Source organism: Carcharhinus amblyrhynchos, chromosome 13 (genome assembly GCF_965287045.1).
Source record: "Carcharhinus amblyrhynchos chromosome 13, sCarAmb.v2.hapA, whole genome shotgun sequence".
NCBI classification, from domain to species: domain Eukaryota; kingdom Metazoa; phylum Chordata; class Chondrichthyes; order Carcharhiniformes; family Carcharhinidae; genus Carcharhinus; species Carcharhinus amblyrhynchos.
This window is the reverse complement of record NC_137336.1, coordinates 5619914-5635142: the sequence shown is the minus strand read 5'-3', so window position 1 is coordinate 5635142 and position 15229 is coordinate 5619914. Positions and strand designations below refer to the sequence as shown.

Here is a 15229-nt window from a genome sequence, read left to right as displayed (position 1 = left end):
AACACGGAGCAGTACTGAATCATGTGAGTGAAAAATTAGGACTATGCCACTCGGTCCCTCAAGTCTGCTTTGCCATTAAATAAGATCACGGCTGATCCAATTGTAACCTCTCAACTACCCCTTATAAACAAAGGGGGGGGTTGGGGGGAGGAGGTGAAAGGTTATCAAGTATCTATCTACTTCTGCCTTAAACATAATCAACAGCATGTTAAAGTCCAACAGGTTTATTTGGAATCACGAGTTTTAGAAGTGCTGCTCCTTCATCAGCTGAGTGGAGAGGTAGGTTCGCAAACACGGCAGTGTGTAGGCAAAGCACAATTGCAAGATAATGGTTGAAATGTGAATCTTTACAGGTAATCAAGTCTTTATAGATACAAACAGTGTGAGTGGAGAGAAGGATAATTACGGGTGAAAGAGGTATGAATTGTCTCAAGCCAGGATGGTTGGTAGGATTTTGCAAATCCTGGCCAAATGATGAGGGTTACATGTAGTGTGACATGAATACAAGATCCCAGTTAAGGCCGTCCTCATGTATGCGGAGCTTGGCTATCAGTTTCTGCTCGGCGATTCTGCATTGTCATGACTCTTGAAGGCCGCCTTGGAGAATGCTTACCCGAAGATCAGAGGCTGAACGCCTTTGAATGCTTAAGTGTTCTCCTTCCAGTCAGGGAACACTTCAGCAGTCAATGGCATTCAGCCTCCAATGACATGGTTTTGGGACTGGGTTTATGTTTAGGCCAGAACAGATAAGGACAAATTTCCTTCCCTAAAGAACCAGATGGGGTTTTTTTTTACAAAAATTAACAATAGTTTCCCAGTCACATTGGACTTGCTTTTTGGTTGCAGATTTATTTAAATTTCACCAGTGGGGATTTGAACCCATGTCCAAGAATATTTGAATAGGTCTCTGGATGACTAGTCCAGTGCAACCACCTCTCCCTTGAGAAGGTGATGATGACCTGACTTCTTGAACCACTGAAGTCCATCTGGTGTGTGAGCTCAGCTGTGGATGCGAAGAGAATGGAATATTGCACGCACTCTACAATTTTATTTTCATTGCAGCAATCGGTGCTTCCACATAGCAGCAACAGCAGAAAGAGGGTGGGACAGGCCAGTAGGATATACTGGAGCAGGAGGGAAGCTAATAATTAACTGCTTCCGATTACCTTAAAAGGGAACATATTTAGCTGATGTACTATCTTGCCTATTTCCTCCCTATCTTCCTCCACCCAACCCCATGCTCTCCACATCTTCCCCTCCCTCTCGCCTACTTGGACTATCTTGTGCTGTCTGTGACAGCAATAAGAGGAGAAAGGATATTCAGAAAAAAAAATTATTTTGCCCCCATGCGTGCACAGAAAACAGAGCCTGTTTAAAATGGGACAGATGGTCAAAACAGATCATATTTTGGTTATCTAGTTCGTGAAAACATGCAAGCTAATTTATGACTTGAAGTTGCTGTTACAAAGTGAAACCTGCACAGATAAAGATATTTGTACTATAAACATGAAACTGGATTGGTTCTCTTCTGAACTAATACCCTTGAATACGCTGGTTTGTTTTAATAAACAATATCCTGAAATTTGCAGTCAAATATATGCAGACTGTTCTAACTGGTAAAACTGTCTGACATTAGTGAACAATAACCTCTCTGTCACAAGCTGGCAACACAGACGTAGAAGTATATTTAAGTGCGTAGTACAAATCCGACTGAACGTTTGTATATACCCTTAGGGATTGTGGAATTCTGTCAATGACAGTTGAAATGCAATATTTCAGCCTCCTCAGAGGGAAGACATGCAGGTGGCTTTGAAAATAATGAGGGGGTTTACCCCCACTCTAAATACAGAATATCCAGTGAAAGTACCACTGAAACTACAAGTATGAAACTTTCTGGCTTGTATGGCCCCACTGACATACTAAACCCATAGTCACCTCTCAAATAGAACCCCCACTTACTTTGGGTGAAGTTCAATTTAGTCTTAAATTTTTAGCTTGTGGAGCCGAATACTGTTGAATCCTTTCCAACTATAACTAAATTCCAAACTAAAGCTAAATTCTCTCATTTTCATTGTAATCAAAGTCGAGGAATTATGCTATCACACAAATGATTTATTAATGCGCTATGTGAAATTTCTCTGCTTGACAGCTCAAGAGGTTATTTAGGGCAATTTTTTCCCCCAACTAGCAGTAAGGAAAATTTGAGCTGAAGGATGTAAAGTGTGCATACTGTGAAACAGTGGAGTGCAATTTCCAGGGTGCATCGTTAAATTGTATATGTTGAACAAAGAACAAGGCAGCACAGGAACAGGCCCTTCAGCCCATCAAGCCTGCAACAGCTACACTAAAGACCTTTTATCTTTATGTGTTCATATCCCTCTATTCTCTGCCTATTCATGTATCTATCAAGTTGCTTCTTAAAACGCTGCTATTGTATCTGCTTCTATCACCTCCTCTGGCAGCGCATTCTGGGTACTTACCACCCACTGTGTAAAAAAATGTGCCCCTAACATCTCCTTTAAACTTTCCCCCTTTTACCTTAAACCTACGTCCCCTAATAACTAACATTTCTATCCCGTGAAAAAGACACCGACTATCCATTCTAGACTTCAACTATCCATCTGGGTTATTGTGTAACAATGACATCGACATAGAATCATATAGCACAGAGATAGGCCCTTTAGCTCACCATGTCAATGCTGACCATCAAATACCAATCTACACTAATCCCATTTTACTGCACTTGGACCATAACTTCCCCTGACATGACAATTTAAGTGCTGGTCTGATTTGAAATTGCAGTGAATATTACAGCATCATTACAAAACAGCTTTAAACGATTTTCTTCATCTGTAAATAATAAATCCTTTTTTCTATCCCAAAAGCAAAAAATCTACAAGTTTTATAAACAGAATATATCATGGCTAGCCACAAATTAGTTGTCTTGGAGTACATTCACACTCCACGAGTTAAGTAACACTGCATATCTCAAAGCCACTTTGCGCCAGAAATAAACGTGAAGTTTAGTCAAAAGTTAAGCAAAGCAAGGTCCCCTCTGCCAAGAAATCTCTCTCCATTGGTTCTGATGTCAGATTGAACCCGAAGAACAAGATCCAGCCATATTTATGCTATAAATATTAGAATGAAGCAAAACCACTCACAACTATTGTGGTGCCAACACAGACCAGTTCTCCAAAAAATAAACATACTTTTTGTTTATTGGCTTTCAGCTTTAACCAAAACCTAAACTCACCACAACAAGAATACACAATCATTCAAGACAAAACAAATTAAACTGAGGTCAGTTGTTATGAACATCTCCTCAGTAGCCAACATTTGAAGTTTGATAACGATGACAGGAAAACAATAATTTGATAAAAGTTTGGATTAATTTATTTTCATTTCAACTTTAGCAACTTTGTGCAAACCACAAATTGCAGTGGAACAATTAAAGACCTAAATGTACGATCTCCTATCAAGACTGAAATGAATGGTCCAGTACATATCACATCCGGTAAAAACAGAACATGAAACAACTTGAAACTTCAGCCAGCCATGACTTTAATCAAGTCAGAGACTTCCTGTTTAAACCACAGGTTCATTTGGACAACACAAGTCATTAAATAGCATCTAGTAGCATAATCAATCCAATATTACGCCAAAAAAAATCAATACAGTCAGGATGAGAAATATGAACAACTGATTTAGTTCCAGACTCATAAATTAGATAATCCTCAAGGCTGAGGGAAACAATCAAAACTGATTTATGTTGGCCCAGCTCCCTCCCACATAATGTAAACCCAATTGGAGTTTCCAGCAACTTTTGTACCCAATTGTTCAATTAAATTCATCATTTTAATCTATTTGTATAAACACTTAGTTTTCTTCTTCATGCTTGCAACAAGCAAGCAAAAAAATATATATAAGGGGCCAGCTGTTTTTAAAAATGCTCAGTCATGGTGCATGGAATCTCGAGCATTGCAGCTCACGAAGGCTTCCGACTGACTGCTCAAAAAGCTACATGTTTGAGGAGCCACAAAGTTTATTGACAAAACCAGGTTTGAAAATAACAAAACATTGTCTTACCTTTACTAGCTGCACAGTTCACCATTGTGGAGCAATTCAAAGCAGAAAAAGAAAGGAAAGTCATCATGAGTACCAGGGCAGAATACCATTACACATATAAAACTTCAACTAGTTGGTTTACAGTGATGGAAGTTGGATCATTGCATCATGAGTAGTGGGGAGATGTTTGCTGTTAAGTTTAAAATTGACCTGGGAAAATGTGAACATTCTCACTTTGTCAGGAAGAATAGACAAGCAGCATATTGTTTAAAGAGAGATTGCAGAACTCTACAGTGTGGAAGGATCTGGGTGTTCTGCTACATGAATCAGAAAGAATTTAGTCTGTAGTTATAGCAAGTGATTAAGAAGGTAAGAAGAAAGTTGTCATTTATTGACAAGAGAATGGAATATAGAAGTAGGGAAGTTTTGTTCAGTTGTGGAAGATGTTGGCGATACCACATCTGGAATACTGGATATGATTTTGGTCTCCACATTTAAGAAAGTATACAATTGCATCAGAAGCAGTTCAAAGAAGGTTCAGATGACTGATTCCTAGGATAAAAGGGTTGCCTGCAGAGAAATGTTGGAAAGGTTAGACCTGTATCCATTAGAGTTTAGAAAAATGGGAGATGACCTTTTTGAAACATGTAAGATTCTGAACGGACTTGACAGGCTGGATGCTGAAAAGGATTTTTCCCTTGTGGGAGAGATTAAGGCTAGGGACACAGATTAGAAATAAAGTTAGAAAGAAATCCCCTTTCAAAATGGGGATGAGGAAATATTTTTTCTCTCAGCACTTGGGGGGAATGGGATCAAAGGTTATGGGGAGAAAGTATGGATTAGGCTATTGAGTTGGACAACCAGTCATGATCATGATGAATGAAGGAGCGCCTGAAGGGCTAAATGGCTTCCTCCTATCTTCTATGTTTCTACAACTCCTTTTGGGAGTCATTTGTCAATAAGTACATTAAAAAATGACTTTGTCTTTTAAAAAGCATTTAGAAGATTACATGGGTAATATGGGTGTAGAGGGATTTGGGTCAAATGCAGGCAATTGGGACTAGCTTAGGGGTTTTAAAAAAAGGGTGGCGTGGACATGTTGGGCCGAAGGGCCTGTTTCCATGTTGCAAACCTCTATGACTAAAGCAGCTTAATTGTCATAATATCCAAATTGCTTTACAAATTCCCTGTCATTCTTACTCATCACACCACCCGAATGCCCTCAGAAATTATCTGTTGGAAATACAATTATCACTCAAGGAGGCAGCTTACTACCTTCTTAGGGCAACAAGGAATGGACAATAAACGTGGCTTTGCCACAGTGTCAACCACATTCTCTGAGGAAATAAACAAAAACAATCTAGTGCATGTTGCAAATGATATCTCAATGCATAAGAGCAAAAACTTGTCCCAGCATGTGAACCCAAAGATTGAATTATTGAATTAGGAGATTAATGCAATTAGGGCTTGTCTGCCAGGGTGTGATGCTGGATCTACAATATCCTCTGGCCAGACTTTAACTCTGCACTACTGTTTTAAATTCATTCTCAGGATTATGGGTACTGCTGGTAAAACCAATATTGATTTCCCATCACTGACTGCCTCTGAAAAGATGGCGATTAGCCTGATTCTTAAACTATGACAGTCTTTGTAATGAAGGTATTCCCACAGCTTTAGTAACAGCTAAAATGATCGCTTTACTGATTCTGATACAGGGTGAAAATCACAGAACTTTATAACAGATACAAGTACAAGAAAACAGCTAAAGTACAAGAAGTGCAATCAGCCCTTCAAAGTCCTCAGCCATCTCTTTGTTTGTGCATCCAATGTAAATTGGTCATTATTGTGTTGCATTGTTGAGTTATTTTGTATTGTCAATTAATACACTCCGAACCTGTTTGCCATTCATTTCAACAGGCAATGACCTCCATTCACTCTTTGAAGATTGTACCGAAATTCAAGAACTCAAATGAATATGTGACATCCTGAACAAGATGCACATATTTCTGTGTCCAAAGCCATTAGTGTGCATAGAGTTTCCTATACTTTATTAAAAACATACGGTCGATAAGGTTGAGTAATTCTATATCCAATGCACTGTTATGTCTAAGTAAGTAGGGGATTGAAGCTGAAATCAGCTTTTTTCATCTCAGTAGAAAGGGGAATGTATGCTTCATCCAGCACAACAGACGTAGATCCTGAACAGAATTCAAGATGTGTGGTTCATGTACAAATTTGACAGGCAAAATGGATCACTTGTTTAATGACAGCTCAGAAACGCTTGATCCTGTTATTAAATTTGGAAAACCACAGTTTAATTATACCAGGTAATGGATTATTCAGAACAAGGGTGTCAGAATGGTGTGCTAACTTACAGCAAGCACATAACCGTTATAACACTTCCAAGGTAGATTATAAATACAACATTCAGAGCAGCCACCACATCCATTAACAGAATAGTGACGTTTGGAACAGGGTAGCAAAAAAACAGCCTTTGAAAAGGGAACAGGATCAATATTTGTTGAGAAATGGAGCTGGAGGTTAAGGGGAGATCAAGAGATGTTTCTGATTCAATTGGGAATAAAGGGCAGAGCATAAAAGGTTTTTGGTGAGGGGGAAAGAGTGTTTTGACTGAAATATGGGCCAAGAGTAGGTTTAATAGGCCAGTTAGTCATTCTATTTTCAAGTTTTATATTTTGAAGATGTGCGTGAAGTAGAATATAGCTCATCTCCTCAGCTATTCCATTATTTGGCAAAGGTAAAGAAGAATTTGATGTCATCAGATTCTATAAAACTTGCTCTCAAATTTGTTTTTCTTTCATTCCAAGCCCCAGAAACACAGATTCCACTATTTTAATGGCAAATTTGGGAATACTCATCCATAGGCCCAAGGCTTCGATCTCCTCACATCTAGATTCTTTCCTTATCACATTTATTCTTCATCTGAATGAGTTCAAAGCTAAATTGGGATAGAAATTTACTGAACAAAATTAAAGCCCAACCTGATACTCACACTTTGTCTGTGCAGAGAATGCAACAGTGAGTTTTGCAAAGAGCTCTTTACTTTCGTATTTGTCCTCCTTCACCTTGACCCAGAAACACTTTTCATTCATATCTTTAGGTGCAAGCTGAAAGCAAAGAAAAATATGTTTATGATACAACAGGCTACATTAAAAAAAAATTGATGGTTGTAAAGGACTTGTTTTACGGAGAAGATAGATTAGTAATTATGAAGGAATAACCTGGTAGAACACCTCCCCTCCGAACCCACTAGATTTCTCTTGGTTCTTAACTGTATTTTCTCCCCATAAGCACATATTAATTTCTATTTCACAGGAAGCCTTGAATTAGATTGTCATACCTTTCCCTTTTAAGGAAATACACTGTAACTTTGTCTGGACCATTTCTGTCTTGAATCATTCAGTTACAGATTTTCCAACCAACCTTTCATTCCAGTCTAACTAGCCCAGCTCCATTTTTGCCCCATTAAAGTCACCTCTCCTCCAGTTAATTATTTTTATTCTAGATTGCCTATTATCCTTTTCTACCATCATCCTGAAACTTAGAATACACTGTTCACTGCCTTCTAAATGTGCTCCCACTAACACTTGATCTACTCGTCCCAAGCAATTTCTAAGAACCATGTCCAACAGTGCATCCTTTCTTGTGGGACTGAACACATACTGTGAAGAAATATTTCCTGAACATAATCTAGGAACTTACGCCCCTCTCTGCCTTTTATACCACCACTGTCCCAGTCTGCATTTGGGCGATGAAAGTACCTCTTCATAGCTACTCTATAATGATTAATACATGAACAGGATGGGAACAGAGGGATATGATCCAAGGAAGGGTAGGGGGTTTTAGTTCCGTCAGGCAACATGATCAGTGCAGGCTTGGAGGGTCAAAGAGCCTGTTCCTGTGCTGTAGTTTTCTTTGTTCTTTCATTGCATCCCTGTAATTTCCCTGCACATTTGTTCTTCTACATCCTTCTCACTAGTTGGCAGACAATGTAATTGCACCCTTTGTTCCTTAGCTCTAGCCAATTGGCATTAAATCCTCTGGGACATCCATTTTCCCCAGCATTCCAATGTTCTCCTTAGTCAATAGCACCAAGCCTCCTCCTTTCCCTATCTTTTCTGAATGGTGTATCCATGGATTATTTAATATCCAGCCCTGCCCTTTCTTGAGCCAGGTCTTCATTATTGCCTCAAAGCAATTTGTGCCTGTAATTCCCCAATCTTATTCACTATAATCTATGCACTCACATTCATGTACAATAACTCTGATTGAGATGTCATTACTTTTCACCTCATTCTGACTTCATCTATTAACATATTGTTCTCCATACTAGTGCTTTGTGTCTCCCAGTATTTTGTGCACCGTGATATTTCTAATATTTCCTCTTGATTCCCACCCCAGCAGAATTAGTTTACTTCCATTCATCAGGAGTGAAGCCATGACAGCAAGGGAACTAGCTCATCACCAAAACAGTTGAATCTCCCAACTGAGACACTTACTGAAAAGTGTACAAAAGGGAAAATATAAACTAAAAGAAATCAAGAGAAAATCCTAATTCCATCATTAGTATGGAGTTTTCTGAAAAATATTTAAAATCTTTTTTCCAATAGGTTAACCAAGTTGCAAAAACCTCTGCAAGCGAAAATAATGAAACACTAACTATAAAAAATACCAAATATATTAGAAATGCCTGTCATTATAGTTCACCATGTGAAGCATTACTTAGCATTTAGATACAAGTAATTATTATTCATTAATTTTAAATTAAAATTGACACTCAACAAGTGCATACCTAGCTTTCTGATAACCTGTTAATCACATTTCTCTATCATCTTTCTCGGATTAATTACTTTTTAATTAATCGAAGTCACAGATCCAGCAAAACATTATATTTTAAATTAACCAAAGCTCCTCTCAAATTATATGCAATGCAACTAGCTGCAAAGTAATTTTCACAATTTAGATTTTAGTTTGAGTTCAAAATTCAGCTGTCACTGAACGTATATGCGCAACCTTTCCTTCAATACGCTTTTTTTGAAATCCTGATTTCATAAGAACATAAGAAATAGGAGCAGGAGTAGGCCATCTAGCCCTTCGAGCCTGCCCCGCCATTCAATAAGATCATGGCTGATCTGTCGTGGCTCAGTTCCACTTTCCCGCCCTCTCCCCATAACCCTTAATCCCCTCTCTTATCAAGAACCCATCAACCCGCTTCTTAAAAATATTTAGCGAGGCAGCCTCCACCACTTCAACGGGCAGAGAATTCCAGAGATTCACCACCCTTTGAGTGAAGAAGTTCCTCCTCAACTCCGTTCTAAACCGCCTCCCCTTTATCTTGAGGCTGTGCCCCCGAGCCCTACTGTCTTTTTTGAGCGGGAAGAGTCTCTCCACCTCTATCCTATCCATCCCATTCATCATCTTATACGTCTCAATGAGATCTCCCCTCATTCTTCTAAACTCTAACGAGTACAAGCCTAGTTTATTCAGCCTCTCCTCATAGCTCAATCCCCTCAACTCCGGTATCAGCCTAGTAAACCTCCTCTGCACTCCCTCCAGGGCCAAAATATCCTTGCGCAGGTGCAGCGCCCAAAACTGCACACAGTACTCCAGCTGCGGCCTCACCAATGCCCTATACAGCTGCAGCAAGACCTCCCTACTTTTATATTCAATCCCCCTCGCTATGAAGGCCAGCATCCCATTCGCCTTCCTGACCACCTGCTGCACCTGCAGGCTGGGTTTTTGCGACTCATGCACAAGGACCCCGAGGTCCCTCTGCACCGTCGCCTGCTGCAGTTTTTCGCCCCGTAAGTAATAGTCCTTCCTACCATTCTTCCTACCAAAGTGGACCACCTCACACTTGCCAACATTAAATTCCATTTGCCATTTCCTGGCCCATTCGCCCAGCCTATCTAGATCCTTCTGCAGACTCTCCACACCCTCCGCACAATTTGCCTTTCCCCCAATCTTGGTGTCATCAGCAAATTTCGACACCCTGCACTCGGTTCCCTCCTCCAGATCATTTCCATCCCCAAAAAGCCAACCCCAACTTTCCAAAGGTACTGTTGCCTCATGATGGTTAGTTTCATGTCTCCTGCTATACACATCACTGACCATTTTTCACCTGTGAAGATCTGTAGGCTATTGGAACAGGGAGGCCTCTCAACTAAGTCCACTGTGCGCAGGCATCACTAGGCAACAAAAAGGAAGAGTTCACCTCTCTACGTAGGGTACTTCCTAATTTTCATGAGATTATTACACATAATTATTATCCATGAGACTATTATTACCCATCCCTAATCGGCCTAGAGAGGGTGGTGGTGAGCCACCTTCTTGAACCTTTGCAGTCCATGAGGTGTAGGTACACCCACTGTGCTGATACAGAGGGAGTTCAAGGATGTTGACCCAGTAGCAATGAACGGCAATATATTTAAAAGTCAGGATTGTGAGTGGCTTGGAGAGGACTGGTGTTTTTGTGCATCGGCTGCCATTGTCCTAGATAGCATGTGGTCATGGGTTCAGAAAGTTCTATTTAAGAAGTCTGAGTGCATGCAGTACACCTTGTAGACGGTATACACTACTGTCACTGTGCTTAGTGGTGGATGTTTGTGGATGGACTGCTTTGTCCTCAATAGCCCTGGAACCAGTTTCTCAGAGTATCACATTCTGGAGCCAACCCATGACTAGGGTATACTAGACCTGTAACTGTGCAATGAGATAGGATTGATTAATGACCTCCTGGTGAAGGAGACACAAGGTAGCAGTGATCAAAATAGGGCTGAATTTCACATTTAGTTTGAGGGAGAGAAGAGTGGGTCCAAGACTAGTAATTGAAACTTAAATAAGTGACATTGTGAGGACATAAAAGAAGAGATAGCCAAAGTGAACTGGCATGTTAGAATAAGGAATAAGACTACAGAGATGCAATGGCAGATATTGAAATAGATATTTCAGAATAGATAAATTGGAATGAGAACGAAAAATTCCAAGGCAAGGACCTGCAGTTAACTAAAGTAGTTAGATAGTACTAAACTAAATAGTTACGCAAGGATGGGTGGCAGGTCAGTCGATTGGACAGAACATAAAAATGACTAAAATGAGGGAGGGGAAATTAGAGCATGAGGAAAGGATGGCTAGAAATAAATGAAGTAATTTTCTATAGATACTGATAGAAGGGTCAAAGTGAACATTAATCCTGTAGATAAATCTGATACAACATGCTTTGAGATTCATCTATGCTAAAGTCACAACATCCAGTGTGCCCAGAGGAGGCTCACAAACAGCAAAGACGTGAACTGACAATTTTGTGGGTGTCAATGCTGATCTTGCATCAAACTCTTCAGTCACAACAGAAACCCACAGAAGATAATAAAGTCACTTACAGTTTGAGCCTACTCAAATTGGCTGCACAGTAGCAGTGGTGAGCACAGCTGTTTCACAGCGGCAGAGACCTGGGTTCGATTGTCAGCTTGGGTCACTGTGCGGAGTCTGTACATTCTCTCCGTGTCTGTGTAGGTTTCCTTGGGTGCTCTGGTTTCCTCCCACAGTCTGAAAGAAGTGCTGGTTAGGTGCGCTGGCCATGCTAAATTCTCCCTCAGCATACCTGAACAGGCGCTGGGGTGTGGCGACTAGGGGATTTTCACAGTAACTTCATTGCAGATAGTGTAAGCCTACTTGTGACACTAATAAATAAGAGGGAGACTACCACAAGTCACTGTACCGATGTATGAAAACATGGCAACTATTTTGCGCATGGCAAGATCCCAGAAACAAGGGTGTGAAAAATTATTAATTTAATATTTTAAAGTGTTAATTCATAGAACCATAGATAAATTCAGTGATAAATATTGGCCACAATACTGGACGAACACCCCCTGCTCTTCTTTGAGCGGCATTTTTTTCCAGTTGAGAGCGCAGCAGGTATTTTAGTTTAACGTTAGGTCTGAAAGTTGGCAACTGACACTGCAGAACTTTGATTGTACTGTACTGGAGGCATAGTTAATGAAGGAGGGGATTTGATAAGAGATGAAAAGGAGGGAAGTTCAGTGGAGAAATAATATGAGAGAAAGGTGATAATTTACAGCTCAGTTCCCACAACACGAAGTGCAAATGGTAGCTAGATGAATACAGTTCTCACTAACACCTCACATTACTTCATACATAAATCACGTTTACATGCAGGAAAACATTATGCACCTACATTCAGTACAACTAGCGCCAAAAACAAAGCAGGCAGAAAGATAATCTCTTTCGATGATGTTACGTTCATAGAATCCCTACAGTGCAGAAGGAGGCCACTCCACCCAACGAGTCTGCACTGACCACAATCCCACCCAAGTCCTATTCCCGTAACCCTACATATTTACTCTGCTAATCTCCTGACACTAGGGTCAGTTTAGCATGGCCAATCAACCTAACCCTAAACATCTCTGGATTGTGGGAGGAAACTGGAGCACCCAGAGGAAACCCATGCAGTCACGGGAGAATGTGCAAACTCCACACAGCTTCCATGTCCTGGTCGGCAGTGAAGAAATGCTAGCTAATTTTAAGTATGGAATTAGCCGCCAAAATCCAGCACATGTCATAAGTTATCAAGCTCTATAATGAAGTGCCAACTGTTTGAATCCCCCAAGTTGAATACACAACCATCCAACTTGAGATAACAATCCATTTTTGGTGCCATTGACTAGAGCACAGCCTAATTGCCATGGGAGTGGGTGTAATGGTCAAAGAAGTGGAAATGTCTCGCAACTAAAGGAACTGGTGTTGGTCTTAACAGTAAAACAGAATGAAGCAAGACATTCATTTTTCACCAAGATCATTCAAATTCCAGTTGGGAAAGACTGTTGAATCATAAAATAAAATCAATTCTCAAGATAGCTGGCAATTGTATCTCTGGGGTGTAAGAAGGTGGAAATAATTCAGATAGGTTATGAGTCACAGCATTGGCAAGGGACCAGGTGCAATGCTGCATTCTGTTGTATTAAACAGAAGGCTGGGCATGATTCAACCAAGAAACTATGCACCAAGAGATGGGGAATGAATCAGGAACAAAAACCTTCCACGCAGTAATCATCTTGGAAGTCACTTCACTGGAAGAGAGTAAGATGACAGAATGACAAAACTAAAAAATAAAACTGCTTAAGCAGAGAAGCCAAAGGCAAGCAATATTACAGTATAAATCATTGCAGCAAACTGAACAGAATGCAAGACATTGGTGTGCTGTTAGGTGTCCCGCATAATGTATATGAAAGCAGATGGAACCTATCAGCAAGGAAAACAGGTTTAGTATTACGCTTGAGCAAAACCTCAGATCTAAAAAATGTTTCTAATTATAATGTGCTTGCTATGAAAGATAAAGGAATATTAGAGAACATTCTCAAATTAAGCACAGAAATAAAAATTACAGATTAGCTGCCAATAAAACACTTAAAAACAACAATTGCAAATAACACAAATATGCTAGTTGAACAGTTAAAGAAGATTATCTGAAGGTAGCCTTACTTTTGGCCAGTTAGGTCTTTTGAGTTGAACTTCCGGCTTGTATTCCTTTTTCGGTGCCAGCCCAAATGGCAAAACGGGGGCAGCTGGAGCAACAGGACCACCAAACATTCCAGGTGGTGGAGGCAGCATTCCAGGGAAAGGTGGTGGTGGTGGAGGTCCACCTAGTCCGGGCAGCGGAGGAGGTGGTGGTGGCCCACCGTACCCGGGTAGCGGAGGCGGTGGTGGTGGTCCGCCTTGTCCTGGTAGCGGAGGTGGTGGGGGGATTCCCATTTGGCCCGGCAATGGAGGTGGAGGTGGTATTCCGATTTGGCCTGGTAGAGGTGGTGGAGGAGGAATTCCCACTTGACCTGGTAATGGAGGTGGAGGAGGAATTCCTGCTTGACCTGGTAATGGAGGTGGAGGAGGAATTCCCGCTTGACCTGGTAATGGAGGTGGAGGAGGAATTCCCGCTTGACCTGGTAATGGAGGTGGAGGAGGAATTCCTGCTTGGCCTGGTAGAGGTGGTGCTGGTGGTGGCGATGACTTGTTAACTTGATCTGGCACTGGGGGCAATTCTTTTGGAATGTTGGCCAACTTTGTCTGTGCTTCTTCCAAATCCTTGGATAACTGTGTAAGCTGTGGCAAAATTAACACATTGTGAACACACTAAACTCTTGCGATCATGGAATCTTATAACTATTGCAGTTTTCACAAAATAAATGATCAAGTTAAAAACATTTTACATTAGCATTCAAAACAAATTGTTCAACTCAAGACCCAATTAATATCAGTACAATGTCTTCAACAGGTCCAATTGTCTATATCACAGTAACACTCAGACCAATGTAGGAAGGATTAAAAATTCAGGAAAACCCAGGAATGCATTTTCTTTGGATAGAAAACATCTTTAGTTAAGATAACTAGGTACAGAACATTGTCAGGTCACCAAGGGTAGAGTACTGAGCAACACAAAAGACTTTGAACATTTAATCAAAAGATCTTGGGCGGAATTTATCAAGCAGCTGATAGCGAGATCCTCTGGTCCTGCTGTTGTCAATGGCAGGACCAGAATGCAGGTCTTGCTGCCAGGAAACATGCAGTGGAAGTGTACCTTCAACAACTGCAGAAGATCCCGCTGGCACAGAAGGCCAGAAAGTCCCAGCCCTTATCTTCGATGGTGCCATCTTACTAACACTAATGGATTTACACAAAAGCAAGAATACATGTACAAAAAGAAAAGATATTCATCAGCAATCAATTCAATATATAATCATATAATTCAACGTATATCATCACATCACTTGTGAATGTTTTTGTTTGTTTACGAAGAAAGCCACTGAAGCCACCTTTAGACAAAGATCTGCACCAAAGTGTATGTTAATCTGACCACTGTTTCTTTTTCAATAAACCCTAAACAAGATGTTCTTGGCTCAATATTTTGTTGATGCACTATTATCAGAACTACAAAATGGGATTGCTTCATGGCACAGCTTCATCAATTCAGGGGCAAGACTGGAAGAAATTCTGCAACAGGTACTGCCACCTGGAAGTCTTCCTGAGAGCTTGATGCGGAACACACTCAGCTGGGAAGAGTATAAAATCAAGTGACATAGCAGGTCGTCTTCAACCTCAAAACGTTGACTCTGTTTCACTTTCCACGGAT

The 15229-nt window shown here is 40.5% G+C and overlaps 1 protein-coding gene across 1 annotated transcript in view; it reads right to left on the bottom strand.

The window, feature by feature from the left end:
* Positions 1 to 7055: 7055 nt before the first annotated feature.
* Positions 7056 to 15229, bottom strand: part of diaph1 (diaphanous related formin 1) — a 156800-nt gene continuing 148626 nt past the window's right edge. The window contains exons 16-17 of the mRNA XM_080201194.1: positions 13588 to 14202; positions 7056 to 7193 (exon numbers count right to left, since the gene is read on the bottom strand). Of these exons, the coding sequence (XP_080057320.1) occupies positions 7056 to 7193; positions 13588 to 14202 (753 nt within the window). The remainder of the gene's footprint in view (positions 7194 to 13587; positions 14203 to 15229) is intronic.